Below are 20,961 nucleotides of genomic sequence, written 5' to 3'. Positions count from 1 at the left end.
GGCCCTGGAGCCACGATGGCAGCTCCAGCCCCAATGGCACCACCATTACCTGGCAGGAAGACGTCAACCGGGGGGTCACTCTCGGACTGTGTCAGGCTCCGGCTCTCACCGCAGCCGCCGTCCTGCAGCACGTCTTCCACCGAGGGCGGGCGGCTACCTGGAACCAGCCGAGAGTAAGGCCCCTCAGCTGCCAGCACAGCACACTGGGGGCTCACAGCCAGGGTGGGTCGAGGTGTTCCATGTGAGGAAGGTCTCCAGGCCCCCCTATCCCCACTGATGTCCCAGGAGTGCTGCTCAGATTGGCCTGGGTCACAGTGGCCAAAGGGCCACCTCTTCATGTGCAGCTTCATGGCTCAAAATCTGCCCATCACTCCTCTCTCACCCCATCCTTGTCCCCTCTGAGTGCTCACTGAGCACCAGAGACCCATCCCAAAGACCTGTGTGCCCAGTACTTTGGAGTGCTCTCACCACGACCCCTGTGGTGCAAGGAGAGCTCATGGCACGGAAAGCTCTGCTTGAGTAAAGCTCAAAGCAGGGTGAGATGCTTGGCAAATAAACCAAAGAGGTCAGTAGATTTTGCTCCCTCACCTCCAAGAAAGACCCCAGCACCTTTCCCTGGTGAAGAATAGAGCCTCAGAGATGGACTTGCAGGGCTGGATGTTTCTGAGCTCATTTGTTCATTCCCCAATCATCCCTGTCCCACCATAACAACACTGAACCCCGAGCCAAGGTGTGGCTGCACCCACACCTACCCAGCTGCGCCGATGAAGCCTCCTCCATCTCTTCCCCTGCCACGCTCTGGAAGGAGGGACAGCACAGGTTACTTCTGCAGCTGGAGGACTTTGCTGTGCCATTCTCCTGCTCTGGCTTTCTCCTGGGAGCTGTGCTCGGGGCCAGGGCTTATTCCAGGGCAGGAGCAGGGGGGTTCCCCAGTGCTGCAGCACCACAAACTGGGATGGAGGGGTCCTACCAGCAGTGGGCACTGGAAGCTCCCAAGGCCCAGCTCCCACCCCTGCCCCAGACATTGCTGGGGTGGCCTGGGATGCTGGGGAAGGTCAGCTCTGCCATGGCTCCAGCTGAGTGGTTTTCCACTCCCAAAGAGGTGTCGGGAGCACAGGGAGTGGCTACATCCTTCCCTATGGAGCGCTAGGGGTAAATAAAGCAGCCAAGACTCTTGGCTGAGGGCAACGGCCCTTTAGGAGGCACTTCCCGTGTCCCAGAATCCCCCCAGCAGAGCACACACTTACCTCTGGAGAGCTGCTCTCCCTCAGGACCAGTTCACCCCCACTCAGCACCGCCTGCGAGTCAGAGTCCTCAGAGAGCTTCTCCTCATCCTCCTCATGGATTGGGGATGAGGGAGACCGTAGTGTGCTGCAGCAAGAGAAACTGCATTTGCAGGATGCTGCAGCACCCTGAAGCCTGGAGGACTTGGGGGCAGCACAAGCCAACTCTTACGAGCAGGAGCTCAGACTGGGGAGCTGTATTCACCAAGGCCTCCAGTACTGGCCACATGGAGACCAGCAGCAGCAGGGGTGGGACAGAGCCAAGTGGTGCCAAACTTCAGCACAGCAACAAGAGGCCCAGGTCCCATGCTGCTCCTCACACTTTTGGGGCTCCCTTCCCAGGCAAAAATCTGGGCCGGAGCACAGTGAGGAGTGCCAGGAACAAACCCAGTCTGATCTGATCCGAAGAGCTCCATCCTCACCTAAACTGTCCATCACAGGGCCAACAGAGGAGCCTTCAGACAAGAACTACAGGATCTCAATTCTGCACTTTGTGCTCTGAAATCCAGGTCACTCCTCTCCCCATTCTCTGCTCCTGAGGAGCTCCATGGAAAGCTGAAATCCAATAAGGTTGGGACATCAAATGAAAATTCTAGGACTAAGTGCATTGGGAAGGAGATATTTCCATCCAAAGTCTTTACTGTGAGGGTGGAGAGGTCCTTTCATGGGTTGCCCAGAGAAGCTGTGGCTGCTCCATCCCTAAAAGTGTCCAAGGCCAGGTTGGACAGGGCTTGAAGCTGGGACAGTGGAAGTTATCTGTCCACAGCAGGGGGTTGCAGTGAAATAAGCTTTATAGCCCTTTCCAATGCAAACCATTCTGTGAATCTATGACTAAATTCTCCTTGTTAAAAATCCTTTCTTTTGGTGATAAGAGCCAGCTCTTAGGAGATATAAGCTGTAACCTCAGGTTGAACACAGGAACAACGTACCAGTTCTCTCCCTAGCACAAGTACCAGCTGGCCTCCTAAAATTCTCAGCTCCTAAAATTAGCTGTGCTAGCAGTGATGGCACCAGTCAGAGCCGTCTCCTGGCTCCCAGTGCGTGTGGCCACCAAACCTCAGGGCTTGCAAGAGGAGTGGACCCCATGCCCTGCTGACCTGTCTGGAGACTTGCTGCGCTTGCCCTTTTGGTGGCCACCCTCCAGGGCTCTGTCCATGGCCACGAGCGGGCGGCTGGCAGGAGGCAGCCCATCCACCACCCCGGAGTAGCTGATCTCCTCGTACAGAGGGGCTGAGGGGATGGAGGGGGACACCGAGCGAAGGCCATTCAGTGCTTCCAACAGGGAGATGGGCTCATAGCCTGGGGGGATGTTGTCAGAGCTCTGCAGGTAAGAAAGGGGGGGGATGTTAGGAAAATGTCACCAGGTTGGAAGCCCCCTGACCCCCGGATAGCCCATCCCCACAGCCACCTCTCCAGGACTCCTTCCCTGGCAGCAGCCACACAATCCCATCAGGGCTGCAATGCTGGTGACACTCCAGGCAAGCTCCCAGAGCAGTGCTTGAGAGACTGGGCATCCCCCCGATGTGCTTTCAAGGCTGGACAAGGAGGGTGAGAAAGCAGGCTCCTAAAAAGCTGCTATAAAATATTTCTGGATTTTCCCCCCCAAAAGCTCCCCCAGTATTTCAGAGACCCTTGCAGATCAATGAACATCCCATTTGTGCTCCCAGCCATGGAATATGCAGCTGTTTCACAGCTCAGAGATGGTTCTTGAGGCCTACCCCAATTCCACTTCTCCCATGACCTCTCAGCTGCTAACACTGGCTCCATGCACAGTCACCTCTGCTAAAAGGCAGGAAAGGGAACACAGAACCACTGACCTCGCAAGGAGGAAGGAAAACCATAAAAATTCCCATTCCCTCTATAAATCACAAAGCTGCCAGCAAAGGGATCCCTGCAAAGCCATTAAATCAACAGCAGTTTAACTCCAAAAATCCTCCTGATCATAAAGACCCTGTGGATACGGAGACAAACAGGGTTTATGCTGCAGCCCAGGAGGCCACAGGCAGCTCAGCCCAGCCTGATGCAAATCAAGAGGTGATTTATGCAAATCAAAATGTGTGATGTAGCCACAGTTCAGGCTACATTAAATTGAGATGTTTCAGCCCTGTGTCCTCAGGAAGGTGGTTCTAAGTTGTACAGAGGATGGCACAGTGCTGCTAAGCCTGGCCATGGACCTCCACAGCTTCTGTATGTCCCAGTCACACCTGCAGATGAACCTGCCCAACAGCCTGTTCCAACACAGCCCCTAACTTGGGGTGAGCTGAGTGCTGAACTGACTCACCTGTGGTCACTGGAGGAGTTAGGTCTGATGGGGAGGGAAGAATGAGTAGCACCTGGGGTCAGTCACCAACCCACATCCCAGTACTGGTCCTGTGAGGGTTATGAGCTTTGAAGATGAACAGCTCAGCTAAACAAGGAATGGGTTCACAGCTGCTGCCAGCTGTAGGTGGTAGGACCAAAAGCCATCTCCAAAAAACTTTTCGTCTGCAGACAGCAGCTCAGCTTTACTATCCTGTGTACAGAAGTCAGAGAGACAAACCCCCCTGGATTACTGTTTCTGACTTTTTCTCCTGGCTGTTCAGAGCAGGTCCTGAGGGTTCAAAGGCTGCCCATTGCTGTGGTGAAAGCTCAGGTTGCATGGCACAGCTCAGAGGCTGGAGGAGGATTTCCCAGCCGATGGCTATGACACCCTCACTGAGACAACACTCCCTTCTGGGATGCTCACACCACACCCCCAGGAACACTGCCTATCCCTGTGGGAGGCTTGCAGAGAGCCAGGTCAAGCCAGAATGGGTTCAAACCTGAACCAGCACCAGGTTTTCTCCGGACCTAACAATCCCAGCAAGCCGTGTTCCTACAAGGCCAAGCATCTAAGCTGACCTGAGCAAAATAAAACTGTAACCTCCTTGATAAAGATGATAGCCATGACTGTATTTGGTGGGAGTAAACAAAGAGGGCACAAACAGCCTTCCTGGCCTGGGGACTCCCTCACCTTTCCCCTTCCAAGCCCCTGGACCCCCACAGTTGCCCAGTACAGCACTCCAGTTACAGACTCACAAACCAACTCAGAATCCCAGCCAAGACAAGCTCCATCCTTGCTGTTCCTGTAAAAGCAAACCAGCCTGTCACAGCCAGTGCTCCTGAATGCAAGACCAGCTTCAGCTGCACCTCTACATCCCCGCACCACAAACCACACCAACATGTGCCCACACCAAACTGTCAAGGGGATGAGGTAAGTGCAATGAAGCTTTTGGGTGAGCTGTGGGGACTGCAGCTCACCCACAGTCCTGTGAAGCTGTGAAAACATCCTGGCCAGGAACCATAAATCAGCTAGGACACAGTCCCTGAGAGTCAACATCAAGTGCCAAGCTGCTTCCTTCCTGCTTGTTCCTCCACAGGCAAACCAGGAATGTCAGTGATCATCTGTGCAGGGTGTGAGCATCTTCAGTGCCAATGTGAAGGACATGGAGTGTCACAGCCTGGCAGGGGCACAGACCAAACCCAGCGTGTCAGCAAGCCCTTGTGTATAACACTGCCATGTGCAGGTGACACTGCTGGCAGAGAGCTGCCAAGTGCAACCAGCCAAGTCCACTTACTGTTCTTACTTCCCTCCTAGGCTTCCTGCTGGGCAGGGAGACAGAGCTCACCTTAAGGGGTTTAAAAGGGTGCTGTTGAGAGAAAACCACATTTTAAAGAAGTTGTTTCTTGAGGTTAGTGGCAGGAACAGACACACAGCATCTCCTCACCTCACTGCAGGTGACAGCGCTGTGTCCTCCACACACCATGCTCTGCTTCACAACAACCCTTGGAGTTTCTCCACCACCCTATTCCTCAGCCCCAGCTGAAGGCAGCAGAGGGCAGATGGATAAACCCAACCTTCTTCTGTGACAGTATCTATTCCCATGAAAGCCTGTAGGATGAACTAGGTGCAGTTGTCCTTCTCCTCATTCTAATCTTGGTGTCTCACCAGAGCCAGCTGTGCAACAGCACTGCTCAGGCAATGAGCTGCTGCCCTTACCACACTGAGGACATGCAACTGGGTCCAGAGGCCACCAGCACAACACTTCTCATCCCACACTTGGCACAGATGCATGCCAAGACACCCAGAGAAGCTGCCACAAGTCCTTTCTACTCCCATGCTGGGAACCCCAGTGCCAAGGGCATTTAATCTGTGTGCTGCCACAGAGGTGTGTGTGCAAGTCAAACTGGAACCCCTCTGTCCTGTTTTCACAGCTCCCACCCTGTCATGCCCAGAGTCTGGCACTTTTCTGCTGGGCCAGGCAACAAGAAACCTTCTCATCCTGAGATTTCTGTGGATTTGTTTCCTCTAATCCAGTTGTGTTACTAATCCAGCAGGCTGATAAGAAAAGGCAGCACTGTTTGGGAAGCCCTCAGTGAAGGGTCTGACCAAACCTCCTGAGGTCCCAGGGCCACCAGCCATCAGTCCAAACAACTCATGCACCCACCAGCTGCTTGCTCTGGCTGAGACCAGCAGGCAGGCATTGTAGAGGAGTCACCAGGTACTTACAGAGTGCTCATCATGGTCCACACTCTGTGCCAGGACAGGGCTGAATGACACCGGTGACAGAGCCCCTGGCTTCTTCCTCACCGCCCGGATCTGCAGCAGGGCACGGAAGGCTAGGAGGGAACAGGAGGTGGTGACTGCATAGCCCTGCAGGGCCAGGCTGTGCCAGGGCTCCTGGCCTTGCCACAGACACACCACTGGCATGAGGTAGCTCCCCTGTGCACGGGGCCATGGAGCACTCCAAAGCCAAGTGATGGGGTTGGGCTTCCAGGCCATTGATCTACACAGGGAAGGGATCTGCTGGCTGAAAAAGTCTGGGTACACAGAGCCCTTGTGGAGAACAGGCACTGCCTGCCCCAATACAGTCATGGACAGGGTACTTCAGCTACTGTACAACTGTAGAGGCCCAGAAAAAGTTCCCCTTAAGGGTAGGCCACAACAACACAGTAAGAAAAACATGAGCTCAGCCTCAGGAGTGCACTGCATGCTACAGGTTGGGTGGGGGACACATTAAAACCCCGTTGGGTTCCCTCAGACCCCACAAACCTCAGGCCTGGGGTCCAACTGTGGTGGTGAAAGCCTCCAGCTGAAGGATTAGTGGCTGTACTCCTGTCTCCAGCACAGCCACCCCTCAGTCCTCCCACCACCACAGCTTTGATCTCCACTCCCTGCAGATCTCTTCTATCTGAAGATCTTTAATATTGCTTGTTCCTCTGTGCCAAGGGTGCGTACAAACGAGCCAGACATCTGTTCTGATGCAGCTGTGAGAACCTGACAGGCATCTCCCTAGTTCTTGTTGCACCCAGCTCCTTCAGTATCAGCCTAGAGCCAGAGAACAGAGGTACAAATCTATCCTTGCTGCCTCTGCACTCCCCAGAAGCAGATTCCCAGGAAGTCTGAGATGGGGGCATTTTCCAAACAAATACAACCTACTCCTCTACAGCCTGCAGATGAGACAATGCTGTTCCTGTGTTTTATGATGTGCTGCTTATAGTCAAAGCTGTCTGGCACTTCCTCTGGTGAGATCTTGCTTTGGGGTTACTGCTCTTTGCCATGTTTGGACTTAATTTCTCAGGCCAAACATCTATCTTAGGCTTTTTATTTCCTTGAGAACTGTCAGTTAGAAACAATCAAATACCTCAGAGACCAGGGGGTGAAACACACACTCTGCCCCTTCCAGCAAAAACAAAAATTTCTCAAGGGCCTCCTGTGCCTCTGTGCTTTTGAGAAAAAACACAGAATTCAGCACATGCTGCCCAAGTGCCAAAACATGTATTTAAGTTTTTCCATCTTTTGGGAGCTGAGCAATGCAGGGGTTAAGCAAATCCTCATAACTCCTGGCAGAGCAAAAGACTCCAAACTGACTGTTATCCCTGCCTCCTGGTGAAATCTGAGTAAGGTTGTCAGAAGATAAAAAAATCATGCTATGTACTTGGACAGCCCTCCAGTGGTGCCGGCTGCTCTCTCAGCCAGATATCCTCAGGATAAAGCTTCTCCAGCCCTTCCTTTGTGGGATTTTCCATCATCTTCACCAAAAGAACTTCACACAAGAACTGCCCACATGGCACAGCGCAGAGAACCTGCACCTTCAGATCCACCCCAGGGAGAGGGTGAGTGGTCAGGGAGGCACTGTACAGAGAGCCATTCTCCTCTCCTGTCTGAGGACATTTATTCTAAGTACAGGAAATCTCCAGATGCCCTGAGAGCAGCAGCATGTGCGATGCTGAGCCTTGGGGTGGAGAACTTAAAAGAGGCTCCTCCTACCAGCCTGCACTGCTTTATCAGGGAGGGGGCCAGGGCACTCAGGGAGCCTGGGGAGGGGGCCAGGGCACTCAGGGAGCCTGGGGAGGGGGCCAGGGCACTCACGGAGCCTGCAGATGGGGCAGTTGTTGGCCTGGTAGCGCAGGGTGTCGGCGCAGGAGTTGCAGAGGCAGAGGTGGCGGCAGGGCAGGATCAGGGTGTCCCGCAGGTCCGACAGGCAAACCACGCACTCGTTGCTGTTGTCACTGTTCTCGTCGTCTGAAGGCTGCAAGGGGGTGGCATAGGAGTGCTGGGGTTATGCCAAGCTGCCAAGGGACAGGAACCTGGGGGAATTTTCCACCCAAAAGTCTGGAAATTCTCTTTTTGCAGCTCTCAGCAGGGGTTCCTCAAGGAAAGCAAACCGCAGCCCATACAGCCCTGCTCACACTCCTTCCTCTCAGGGCCCTGCACTGCAAATTCATGGCAGAGTTGTCCTCGCCCAGACCCATGTTCTGTTCAGAGGGGACCCATCTTGGGGCAGGGATCCTCTTGACTGAGGCTGACTAGGAAAAAGCTCCTGCCTCCCATCCTGGTGGCTCCAGGGTCAATAGGGAAGTGAATTCTTTGGCACTCTGGCCTTTTCCCCACAGACAGAGCAGCCCCAAAAGGAGCTGTGTGCTGCCTGTCATTCCAGCCATGCCTAGCCCACCTTGCACAGGTCCCCTGAACAAGTGAGTGATTCTCCTGCATCCCCTGTGCTGGCACAAGCTCTGATGCAGCTGCAGGAGAACCACCCCAGGGTGCTCTCCTGCCCTGGTCAAAGGCTCAGTGTGCACCCATTCAACAGGAATGTGCTTCACACTCATCCTTCTCAGAGTCCCACAGATTGGATCACAGCCACTGGTCCAGCTGGGAGAGAAATTCACCCTCCAACCACAAGACTGACACCAGAAAACTCCAGTCTTCCCACTGATGTCACAGGAGTTGTGCCAGAGCCCACCATGATGACTCAGGATGGGGAACCCTGCACCTTCACCTGGGGCCCCTTTGGTCATTGGGGCTAACACATGGGCAACCTTGGTGTAAATAGCAATTGTGCTGCTGCCACATCCTCACCCAGCCTTTTTTTTGAGGGAGAGAAGGCTCTTTGCTGTCCCACTCATGTGGTTTGCTGAATAAGGAAGAACAAAAATGGCCCCAGGCCACTTGTCTGATGGGATTGCTGGATCACGAGAATCATCACAAGACCCTGGAAGGCCCAAAAAGAAGCCCTCAATCCTGTTAATAGATCCTGTGCAAGAAAAATCTTGGAGAAAACTTCTCCCTCCTGCCTCTTCCAGTGCTACCTGTTGGCACAGGCAGATAGGGATCACAGGATGCTCTGGGCAGGGCACTGAAGAGGAAATCCTGCTTGTCTTGCTCCGTGGCTACTCCACTGGGTGCAAATCATGGACTCCACACCCCTGTGTGGTGTGATCCCAAGGCCAGCACTGGGTACACTCCACAGCCCAGGTGGCAGCAAAGGGCAGCTCTACAAAGGCTAAAGGAAGAACAAAGCAGTCACACAACCTGTGCAGGACTGTGCAGCAGGCTGGGATCCAGCAGCAGCTCCTGCCTCAAGATGGTAAACGTTTCTGGTTATGGCATTTGCATATACATCCCTTAGGGGTGCTGTGCTCCCTCCTGCTGGGGAATGCAAGAGGAATGTCTCCAGACACTGGCAAGCCCCAGAGAGTTCAGTTCTCTGAAACACTACAGGAGCATGCAGAATCCCCAACCAGAACATGAAGGAGCCACAAGAGCAAAGCACAGACACCAGGCACGGCTGTCTTGACTGCAGAGAGGGAGCAACACTCTCTACAAGCTCTCTACAAGCCCTAAAAATCAGTGCTCTGACACACCCCTGGGGCACTGATGCCCTTTTCTCCTAGCAATCCCAGCCACAGGACACATCCTCAAGAGCCTCATGCTGCCTAAAATTACCTCAGCACAACTCCACTGACTGTTTGGGCCTGATACCAGGGATGATCTGTCATCCCTGGGCTTCTTGGGTGCCTGCAGGAAAGACACAGACTTGTCTCTGGGAAGCACCTCCACATTGCCCTGAAAATCCCCATCATTAAACTCAAAAGTAGAAGATGCAGGCTGGAAACTCCCAGCTGAGGGAGCCTCCTGGGCACGTTTACCTTGGTCTCCTGGTTGTTTTTGTTCTCGATGCCATAGATCTCCTGAAGCAGGTAGCTCACCCGGTCAACCTAGGGGAGAACACCACAGTTGGAGTGACAGCTTACTGTCCTTACTGTTTATGACCACCTTCTCTCCCTTTCTCCTTGTGTCAAACTCCCATGTTACACCAAGAGCTCCGCTACAGTGACATGAAAAAGGTAACAGAAACAAATACTGCAAAGGACAGCTGGGAGAATGAGTCTCTCCTTGCTCAAGAAGAAGAGCCCATCCTGCTCAGTCTGAGCCGAGAGTAACAAAAGTGGCTAGCTGAGCTATCAAAATAATCTAAAAACAAGCACTCTGCTCGTCTCAGACATCAAGAATATACACACACAGCTCGAATAATCCAGAGGCAATCAGCCTTCTACAGCCCTCTCCTCTGTGAGGTCCTGCTTAACTTTAACCAACTTTAACTTCCACCCATTTTTCTAACCTCAGATGAAGGGCTGTGCCAACAGCTCCTTACTGGCACACCAGTGGCAGCACATCACCTGCCTGATCATCCCCAGGGAGCATAATGTTGAGCTACTGAGAACAGACATCCCTTAGCAAGAGAAGCACTCAAGGAATATCTCTGTGTTAGTGCAGTGTCATTTATTGCCATCCCCAGGCCCTGGGTAGCATCTCTAAATTGGGGGTGTGGTGGCAGAAGGTGCCTCATTGAGGCAAAGACGGAAGTTGCTCAGAGCCCTGCCTGGGACAACTCCAAACCATGACAACTGGCAGCTGCCTGCAAAAACCCCATAAAACAGCTGAATTACAGCACTGAGGCTATCAAGATTCAGTCCTGTTAAACATCTTCATTGATGATCCGGATGAGGGGATCAAATGTACTCTCAGTAAGTTCACAGACAACACTAAGTTTGGTGGGAGTGTTTATCTGCTGGATGGTAGGATGGCTCTGCAGAAGAATCTGTAACACCAGGGGAAACTCAGGCTGGACACCAGGAGGAATTTCTTCTCAGAAAGGGTTGTTAAACATTGGAAGGAGCTGCCCAGGGAGGTGGTGGAGTCACCATCCCTGGAGGTGTTCAAGGAAATGACTGGGCTAGGTGGCATGGTGGTCATCAGTCACAGGCTGGACTCAATCTTGCAGCTCTTTCCCAACCTAAATGATTCTGTGATTCTGTGATCTGGTGCTACACAGCAGCTTTCCCAGAGCAGGATGTGTTCCTCCACAGAAACCTTCATGACAGCTAAAAGGGTGAGGGGGTTGCAAAGTACCAAACAGGCACATCTCACAAAGAGTGTGAGGAAACACCTTCCTGCCATCTCCAGTAGCTGTCCCGCTCCCAACATGCAGTGAAGCCAAGCCACCAGCACCCCAGCGCTAAAGAGCTTGTCAATCCAAGGACCTCCGTAATTTCCGTGTCAAACTGGTCTCTGTCCTCTCCTCTTGTCATGACTCAGAAGAGGAGTGGCTTTGCCATGGCATTCCAGTGCTGCAGTTGACACATGGCAAGGTGAGGGCAGGAGCTGGTTGTGTCCAGCCCATTTTCCAGTTCAGAAATGCTCTGAGCTGGGACACAGCAGTGATAACAAACTAATTCCAGAGTGTCCCTGTGTAACTCAGTGTGCAGCTCACAGACAATCTGTTCTAGGCCTGAATTTCATGGCAATGAGATCAGCTGTTGGACTGCTGAGCAAAACCCTCTGCAGTGGCTCACAACTCACCCAGGAAGTCTGGGAACAATTATGTGGAGATGTTCTTTTGTAACTTGGCATTCCAAAAAGAGCCTTGTTCCAGCATCCTGACTCCTCAGAGGATCATGATGAGCATCTGTGAGTGCAGAAGTTGTCAGCTCAAAGCACAGAAGAGGTCAGGAAGAAAGAGGCCCAAGTCTCTGCAGGAGTCTAGATTCCTTTTGACTTCTCCCCTTTAAAAATCCTGAGAAGCTTCTGTCCCAGTAGGGACAACAGTGCAACAGAGCTCTTCCTGGGAAGAACTCTAGGTTTTCAGAGTGGGAGTAATTCAGAAGGAGCAGGTGGTTGTATACAATGCTTCACCTTCATGCTTCTCCAACCCATCCCACACCATATCATCCTTCCAAAGGCTTCTGCTGCTATTTACAGCCTCAGCAGATGCACATGAAGCCACTGGCCAAGTCCAGGTCATGGTTTTCTGCTGATCCATCTGTTTGTATTCATCCATGCTGACTTTCTTCAGACAGATTGGTGCTTACACTACAACTGATCTCAGCACAGAGCAGTTCAGCTCATGCACTGCTGCCCTCTGACCAATGCCTACAAAAGGTTCCACAACCCTGGCATTGGCAGGGAGGGGAAGACAGAAGAAAAGCAGGGATGGAAAAGAATGTACAATGTTATACAGATGTTTTACTCCAAACACAGACTCTACACCTCTGCTCTGTTCTCCTAAGGGTGCAGATGCTGAGTTTCAGCAGTGCTGTGTGTTTTTCCAAATGCCATCTTGAGCTACGATTACTGACAGTGCTTGTAGCTTTTTTCTGATCCAGGCAATGGACTTAACATCTTAGAGCAAAGAGTGTCTTACTAAGGCACTTAATGACCTTGGTAGCAAAAGTACTTAATTCAAATCAGAAATTCCTAGCTATCAAGTAATCAGATGAAGTGAAACTCGCTTAAAGCTAAGACACAGCACACAGCTAAAGCTGAAAGGATCAACCCCAAAATTTTATCTCTTTCTTGAAGACATTTCAAGCTGATCCTTGCAGCACATTCACTAAAAGATTTATTTACAGAAGCTGAAATTCTTAGCAATCTTAGCAGTTTGCAGTTGCTTATGTATTTCTGGCTATGCAGGACTGGATACAACCTCAATCTTGATAAGATACTACCCAGCTTCTGCACATCTCACCACACCAGGATGGGGGACAAAACAGCAAAATTAAGGGTTGCCAGAACCTCGCTGCCTTTGCTTGATTTCTGAGCTAAGGAGGTGATATCTCAGGCTCTCACTGAACACCAAACCTTCCCACTGGGCACAGCCAGGCACCTGTGGGACACCAGCAAGTCTTTAACCAAGAGTAGAAAGGAAACAGGTACTTACGATCTGCTTCTGTTTCAGCGGTTTCACGGAAAAACTGCCATCAACATGCTAGCAGGAGAAAAGAAGACATTAAAGCATTAAATACCTGCAGTGTACAAATCAGAACAGGCTCATTTCAGCGCTAGTGTCTGCTGGCTAAGGGGACAGTGGGGTGTGTATCAGCAGGACAGCCTGGATGGCAGCAGTCCTGCCCAGCAGAGTTAGTGGAATGGGGTATTGGAGAGCTACTGATCTACTTGTGTGGAGCCAGGTGGACTTGGCTCAAGTTAAACCTGGCTGAAGTGGGTCAGAGCCCACAAAAAACTCCCCTGGCACACTGGATGCTTCATGTTGCAGGCAGTCCAGCTGGGAGCAGACACTTCTTCAGCCAGGCCAGCAACACTTGGCGGGGGATATTTGTTAATACTCTAAATAACACCAAGTGACGGAGTCACTCCAGGCCAGAGCCCTGACAGAGCAAGGGGCTGCCATGAGGCTGAGAACAAGGTTTGTCCACTGGATGGAGTCAGAAACAAGTCCCATGTGCTTCACATCCTCAGAGCTGTGAGCCTTTCATTTGCTTAGTGGCAGCACGCACAGCTGGAACAATTCTGTGAAAGCCTGGTGCCAGAATTAGTGCACCAGTTCTACTTTCCCCATCATCCACAATGGCCACTAAACTAAAAAAAAAAAACAAAAAAAAGAACTCATCTGCCACAGCCTAGACAGCAGTAAAGGAGACTCAGGGGATGCTCCAGCAGGTCCTGTGAACAGCAACAGATCTGCATCTGTTTGCTGAAGGAGTCTCAGAAGGAAGGGACAACAACATCACACCACAGACAAAACAGTCCTGTTTTCAGGCAAACAAGTTTCTGCCTTTGGAGGAGCTACAAGGTCAGACTACACACAGGATCAGGTTATTCTTCTGATCTTAAAGATACATACAAATAACAAGTTACCAAGTCCTGCTGGTCTGTTTTTCCTCTGAACAAGCTCTGGGGATCAGCAGTGCTCATTTATCAAGGACCTCCCCTAGATTTATAGACCTACACTTCAAAAGCTGCAATTACATTAAGGAAGGAGGATTTTTTTTAACCAAACAGGGAGGATGAGGAACTCAACATGTACTTTGTCTTGTGACTTTTCATTAAAAGGGAGATTTTAATCTTGTTTTAAGCATTCAGTGGATGAGAGGTAAGAAGTGGCTGAACTATGACTGAAGTCATATTCCAGTGTGTTGTTTTTTCACATTAGCCAGAGGAAACTACAATGACATCTCTGCCCTGGTTGTAGGGATGCTGCAGCTGACTCCATCTCATTTCTGACAGATGTCCAATTGCCAGGAGCTACCTACAAAGCCAGTGCTCAGAGCAGCCTTTCTAACAGGGGAAAACTCTCTTCACAGACCAAGTCCAACAAAAAAAGCAACCTAGAATATTTGGAGTATCTTCCAGCCATATGCTTCCTTAGCACTGACTGTGCTTGCCATGCCCTCTGACTCAGCTTGTCACCATCCACATTATCCACCTCGGAGGAACAGAATTAGGACCTGGCAGGAACCAGGCAGACTGAGATACAGAAGTCAGCCACTTGCCAGCTGGGAAGTGAGGAATTTCCAACAGCACAGCACTGATGCTGCTCCCCTCTACATTTCCAGCTCCACTCCAGCACCTCTTGCCTCAGCTCAGCATGTCACTACAAGTATTACCTGCCCAGAAAATGTGCCTGCAGTATTACCACAACCAGACACAACAGGGTTATGCTATGGATAGGTTCAGTTATGGATATTGCAACTGTTTTCAGGGGCCAGGTACCAAGGGAAGAGAGTTTGTTATCAAGGTTTTTGCACACAGCTTGGCCTTACCATGTAGGCAAGGGTCAGTTACATCAAACACACCACTCAAAAGCAGTGGAGCTCAAACTTCACACAGGATGCATCCCAATCCTTCCAAGAGGGCTTGGTCCTGTGTGTAAACTCAGGCCTAACAATGGTGCAACAGAGTCTGGACACAGCAGATTTAGGTCTGCAAAAATCATGAAGCCCTGGAAAACTGCATGGCAGCAGCCATGGCCAATACCTTCCACCCTCCATGGGAACACACCCTCCACACAGAGGAAACACCTCTGCCATTCTCTGAGTGACCAGCTCAGGTACAAATGATAATTACAGGCTGCAGAGCAGCTGCTGCAAATGATTCTTTGTGCTACAGCAGCACCCAAGAACCCCAGTCACAGGCCAGGACTCTGCTGTGCCAAGTGTTACATAAATACAAACTAATGACCCATGGAAATGCTTACATACACAAGAACAGGGACAGACGAATAAAAAAAACCCCTAATTTACCTTTTCAAATGCAGCCAGAAGAACATGGGCATGACCAGTGACCTCAACCACCACTGCAAAAAGAGAAATTGCAGAATAGGTTAAAACTCTCAGGCACCACAAGCACAGAAGTGCCCCGAGTTGAATTTTAGTCCACTTAAAATTTCTGAGCTGCCATCTATTCTATTTTTACCTTCTCCTGGAAAGATAGAACTTTTCTTATCTTGTCATCAGGTTGGTTCAGAACACAGCAAGAACAAAACCTTTCTGGGCTCTGTGGTGGGCCCTACACAACCAACCTTCATTCTCCTGGGTGCTCCAAACTATCCTACTTTGTTAGCAGAGGTTGGAAAGGGACAGCAAAACAATGCACTCAGTGGAATTCTCCTGTCCCTTGAAATTCATGGGCTTAATTACCTGAATTTATTACAGATCTATCTGGTTTAACAGCAACTGGCAGCATTCCAGCCCTGTTACTTATCACTTTATTTCAGTCTAGTCGGACATGCTTATAAAACCTTTATTTCTCATACCGACTTCAGATACTGAAACTTCTCTGTCCAGCTTTCCCCAAAGACAAGCATTTTCCCTCTTCCAAACCTGAGGGTTCCCTCTAAATCCCACAGCAAGAGAAGGGGCTGTAAGAGGTTTCAGTACTGCATTCCTGGCTCCTTCAGCAAATAGAGAGAAGAGGAGGCGAGGTACAATGCCAGCCTCTCTCACTCAGGACTCTGAGGCTCTGTTCAGCTCCAGCTGGTTGGATCCTTTTTCCTGAATCCTGTTCAGATTCATCATATGGAAATGGGAGACACAGTTTGTGAAGGAGTCACAGAGGGAAGGGAAGGCATGGAAGCATTCATCCTGCTTGGAGTGATGAGGGCTGTGCTCAGCACAGGCAGGAGAGCTTTGCCTGGAAGGTGCAGCTCAAGGAAGGAACTCCTGCCCTGTCTAAATGGGAAAGGAGCTCCACAGCTTCCTCTGGGCTCTCAGAACAGCAAAGACAACAGAGGAACCATTCCCTGAACTATGGCCCACAGACCATGTTTGGAAACAGCTCTATGTGAGAGAGGGGAGAGTTGCCTGCAGATTTGCTGGTTAACCGAGGCTGGTCATGGCAATTTGGGTGGAATCAGGACCATAAGGAAATGCAGAAAAGGGGGTTAAAACTGGGATATAATCTGCTTGCTCCTCTCACTGCCAGCCAAGAGCAAGGCTGCTCTATCTCTCAAAGTAAACAAAATTCAGGTCCCTTCCCTCAGTCTGAATAACCAAGGAAGAGGTAACAATTCCTATCCTGTGTGCATTCCAGGAGTGTGTGTGTGGCCAGAGTGGTGTGACCTGCTCTGTGCAGCATCTTTCCTTCCTGTTCTGTGCCTCTCCCTGGGAACAATCCCACTGGCAGCAACAGGGCACAGCTAGCACTGCAAGCCATGGCAAAGTTCAGTCCAAACTAGCATCTCCCTGACTGCTATTTTAATTTACTATTCAACCTTATTTAACACAAGTGGTTCCAGGCCAGCTGTAATTTTCCAGGTGCTCTTAAACACACCATGCCAGCTCCTTCCAGTCCCACCAGTTAAAAAAAGAAGCAAAATACACAATTTCCTCAAATCTCACTCAAATGTCACATATTTTTGTGCTGGTATTTTTTTCCAGGAGGGGATTTAAGAGAAGTTGGGTTTTCTAGGTTATTAAAACAGATAGGAGTACATTATTGGCTAAGACTGGGCATGGTATGTGCATAAATGTATGTTTCCTATACTGCCTCCTGTTCTATTTTTGATTCTTCTAGACATGCCCAACATTAAGAGTATAAACACCTTGCCAAAAGTTCCATAAACAGAGGAAGCTGTTTTAAATTTACGGTCAAGAAATACACATATATGTTGATTTTACTAATGGTGCCTAAAATCACTAAAAATAGATGCACTTTAGAAGTAATTTCCTTTATGCTGCACTGTGCTTTGTTAGTCACACTTTAAATTGGATTATTCAGTTCTATTTCTGTCTGCTTGGAAGATTGTAAAATACTGTAATGAGTTTCTGGGCTTTTTCACATCTACAACATAAACTGAGCAAGTGACTGACCTGAACAATGTGATCAACAATGGATTTTTTTTCTTTTCTAATTATCTTGAATTTTGTACAAAATGTTACAGAAGTGAAATGCTGGTCCTGCTGACCATAAAAGCCTCCAGTTTCAAAGAAAATGTGACTTCCTTGTGCCCTGTTCATTGCTGACACTCCAGATGAGCCCAAAAGCACACATCCCCTAAGGGAAATACCATGTAAGGTGATTAATAATCTAAAATTAATAATCTAAAAATTAACCGGAATACCCTCACCAAAACAGCAGTGTGCTTTAAAAATAATCATCAATTAATCATAATTACAAATTATGATTAGTTATTAATTATTTTTAATTAATCAACAATTATTTCTCCTGAAAGGTTATGCTCTTTTATTATAACCATTTAACATCCTCAGAAAAAGCACAATTTCAAACTGCTGAATAAAGCTGCATTTGGCTGAAGAGTGACCTGAATATTTTAAAGCCATTTCCTTTTCTCTGCCCATTTCCAGGTTTTGAGGAAGACAACTGACCCCTCCAAGAGGGAGAAAAGACCAGCTCCACCCTCCTTGACCTATAAACTGCAAAAGCAAAACCCAACAAGCACGGATGTCACTTGCTCAAATTTGTGTGCCTGGCACTGGGGGCAGAACCAGGAGCTCTCCTAAACACTGTTCCAACACTAAATACCTGGCCATTTTTCCTGTAAAAAAAATGAAAGCTGTTTTTAAAAGTATGGTTTTTATGTGGTTAGCTTGGCCCTTTTAATAAAGGGAAGTTATGGTGAACTCCTGAAGTATTTTTATTCTGGAAAGGCTCCCCAAGGAGGCCAGTCCTAGAAGGGGTCACATAAGATCAGAGAGAGCCAGGAGAAGACCATGGGGACAGAACATCAATTCTTACCATCCCCTTCATCCACCACTGCTCGGATGACCACAGGGAACACGCCACGGTCCAAATCAAAGTTCAGCTGAGAGAAAGAAAGGAGCTGAGGTTACACAATTCACACCAGACTTGCCTGAAGACAACACTGGAGATTGTGTTAGTGCAATGAAGGGCCCTTCTGACAGACCCCCAGTTCCTGGTCTCTAAAGGACACAAGAGAGCAGGAAGATTCAGAATTCCTGGCACCAACTTTAAAAAGGAGTCAACTACAACATACACACATTGACATGGCACTAAACACCAGCAAAGCAAGGCAAAGGATCTCAGTCTGAATTCCAAATGGTATTTCATTCTCATTAATTCGTGTATTCTAGAAGTCTTCTGAGTGATTTGTAGTAGGACAAATTTCTCAAAATATATCCAATGCCACAATTTTGCCTACATACAACAGGATATATTGGCTTTAGCACAGCAGCACATTGTGCTCCCAACACCACAAAAAGACCCTGGCTCTGGAATGAAGCTCCTGAAGACAGAGAAAAATCTGCAAAACTCCAAGCTCACACAACACTTTAAGGAAACACTGGATTGATTTTTATCTCTTGGCATGTTATGAAATGCAGGTTTCTTGAGCTTCTCATTGGTGAGAGTGAAAATTTGAGTGCCAGGGAAACAGTCTCAAGTTTCTCCCTTTGCCTTACACTTCATTAAAGCATATCAAAAGCTCTGTGTCATCTTAGAAATACAAGGAAAAGGCAACCTTACAAACACTGCCCTAAGCCAGGAATGGAAGTGGCCCAGGGACTGGATTTCTGTTGGTTTTGTCAATTACTGACTTGGATGTTTTTGTCTCATCTCTTTCCAAGACTGGAAAAAAAAAAAAATGTCATTTCACCCTGATGCTCCAGGTAACCTATTTTCAGTTTCTCCATGAAAACTGAGACCAAACTCCAGGTGCTGCAGCACTGTTCAGAGAGTGCTTTGGGGCTTCCATCACTTTGCCACAGCTCCAACATCATTTGCAGCCTGATTTGCTCCAGTCCCTCAAAAGACAAACCATTTGAAAGGAATGTCACATCACAGAACTGAGGTTGCTTTACCATATAAACTCCAGTGTTCCTGAACAAAAGGCCTCTATAAGGCACCATTTCACATTCATTCTTAGGGCCCTGAACACAACTCACTCAACACAAGCCATACTCTATAATTTCCAAGCAAATCAGTAAATAAAGAAGATAAAATAAACTTTTATAAGGCTTTTCACAGAACAACCCAACATAACATCAGTCTCCCTTTTTCCCCAGCCAAGTCCCACGTCATATCAGAGTATTACACTAAGCAAAAATACAAAATAAATCTTGGTGTTTTGAACAGTACCAATTAACAAAGCTGGAAAGAAATCTGAAATGTCAGTTGTACACAGCTAAGACACTGCCAGCTGTCTCAGACAGAAGTGCTGCATTTTGGTGGCCAGTTAGGAAGATTTAGGACAAGGACCAACAAGTAACACAGAGCTGACATGGGAAGCAAAACTCTTTGGAATCACAGTACTTGTTCCACATTTTTTTCCTGCTCCCAGTAACACAATGAAGAAAAGAAGAAACAGAGGATGCAGCAGAACAAGCAAAGAGAGCTGGAAACTCACTTTTCCTCTAAGCTGTCAAAGGGATATGACTTTAGTACTTGAGTTAAAACCTTGCTGACAGGAACAAAAGTGAAAATTAAGCTTCTCAATTCTTTAAGAAGAAAAGGAACTGAGCTCTCTCAGACAACAGAAGGGATTGAAAAGCAGCTCTTCCAGGCTTTTGTAGGCTGAACTTGTGAAATCATCTATTGGCAGAGAAGCTAAGACATCAGGAGACCAGACTCTGCAGGCTCTTGGTAACCACCACGGCATTTGTTAAGGCACGGGACTGGTTATAGTTGTAACTGTAACATCAGGACAATAGCTATTCAATCTTCCAAATACATGAAGGAGTATTTTTTGTTTCCCTTTTTCTTTTCTTTTTTTTTTTTTTTTAATAGGTAGAGTTATCTACCAAAGTTCACATACACAATACACTTGCACAGGCTTGGGTCAGGAAACGAACACCATTATCAGTGTGCACTTCCTGGGAGAGGGGTCCACAGGAACAAATATATTCTATAGCAGTAGCTACAGAACAACTACTCTGCTTTTGAAATCGCTAATCACAATTCTGCACAGAGCAGGGAAAAGACCAAGGGTTTCCTTCCCTATGCCATGTGCAAGAGAAGCCCTTGGGTCAAAGTTTTAAGACTCGGAAATGAGAGACTTACTGCCCCTGTTGGAATTTTGCAGATACCAAAGATACCAAAATTAACAGGACACTATGAATCTTGGTATGTAGAAAAGCCACAAAGCTTAATTAAAACCAAGCCCTGATCTGTTTGTAGTCATGGGTTAAATTAAGTAGAGGAAAACATTCCCATATTGAGCATTGATGCACTAGTGTTTATCTGCTCCAGAAGGAGAATATCCCTTCTCAACAGTATACTGCTACTGATAATAGTGCAGGATGTGGCCCTTTAACAGAACAGGATTCTTCAGAGCAGTGGTCTCCAAACTATTCTGACTATTTATCCCATCAGTAATGTGTTTTGAGCACAAATTCCCAATATATGTGTGTTTATCATCTGTGGGTTATATACATGTATTTCTGAAGTCCTTGCCCCAGCCCAATGAATTGTATTGCATGCACCTCACTTTGGAGACCACTGTTCTAGAGGACCACCCAAAAACCCCCAAAATCTTAAAATAAAACCCACGAAAACAGAGATCACGACACGCATTTGTTCCCACAAGCTCTTTGGCTGGAAGGGAGAGGAAGGCAGAGGAAAGCAGGTTTTCCAGGAAAAGCTCCAGTGTCAATCTCTGCA

General features: G+C 48.7%; 1 protein-coding gene across 3 annotated transcripts in view; it reads right to left on the bottom strand.

The window, feature by feature from the left end:
* Positions 1–20,961, bottom strand: part of MGRN1 (mahogunin ring finger 1) — a 48,771-nt gene that overhangs the window by 1,268 nt on the left and 26,542 nt on the right. For 2 of the 3 annotated variants that reach the window (XM_062503242.1, XM_062503241.1), the window contains exons 6-15: positions 18,082–18,148; positions 15,129–15,181; positions 12,806–12,853; positions 9,735–9,803; positions 7,675–7,834; positions 5,812–5,921; positions 2,381–2,604; positions 1,248–1,371; positions 753–798; positions 50–157 (exon numbers count right to left, since the gene is read on the bottom strand). In XM_062503242.1, coding sequence (XP_062359226.1) covers positions 50–157; positions 753–798; positions 1,248–1,371; positions 2,381–2,604; positions 5,812–5,921; positions 7,675–7,834; positions 9,735–9,803; positions 12,806–12,853; positions 15,129–15,181; positions 18,082–18,148 — 1,009 coding nt within the window. Of the gene's footprint in view, positions 1–49; positions 158–752; positions 799–1,247; positions 1,372–2,380; positions 2,605–4,879; positions 4,952–5,811; positions 5,922–7,674; positions 7,835–9,734; positions 9,804–12,805; positions 12,854–15,128; positions 15,182–18,081; positions 18,149–20,961 lie in introns of all 3 variants that reach the window. The other variant, XM_062503240.1, reaches the window with a different exon arrangement.

The sequence above is a fragment of the Cinclus cinclus genome, chromosome 16 (assembly GCF_963662255.1).
Source record: "Cinclus cinclus chromosome 16, bCinCin1.1, whole genome shotgun sequence".
NCBI classification, from domain to species: Eukaryota; Metazoa; Chordata; class Aves; order Passeriformes; family Cinclidae; genus Cinclus; species Cinclus cinclus.
The sequence above is the reverse complement of the archived record's forward strand: the minus strand, read 5'-3'. Positions and strand labels throughout refer to the sequence as shown.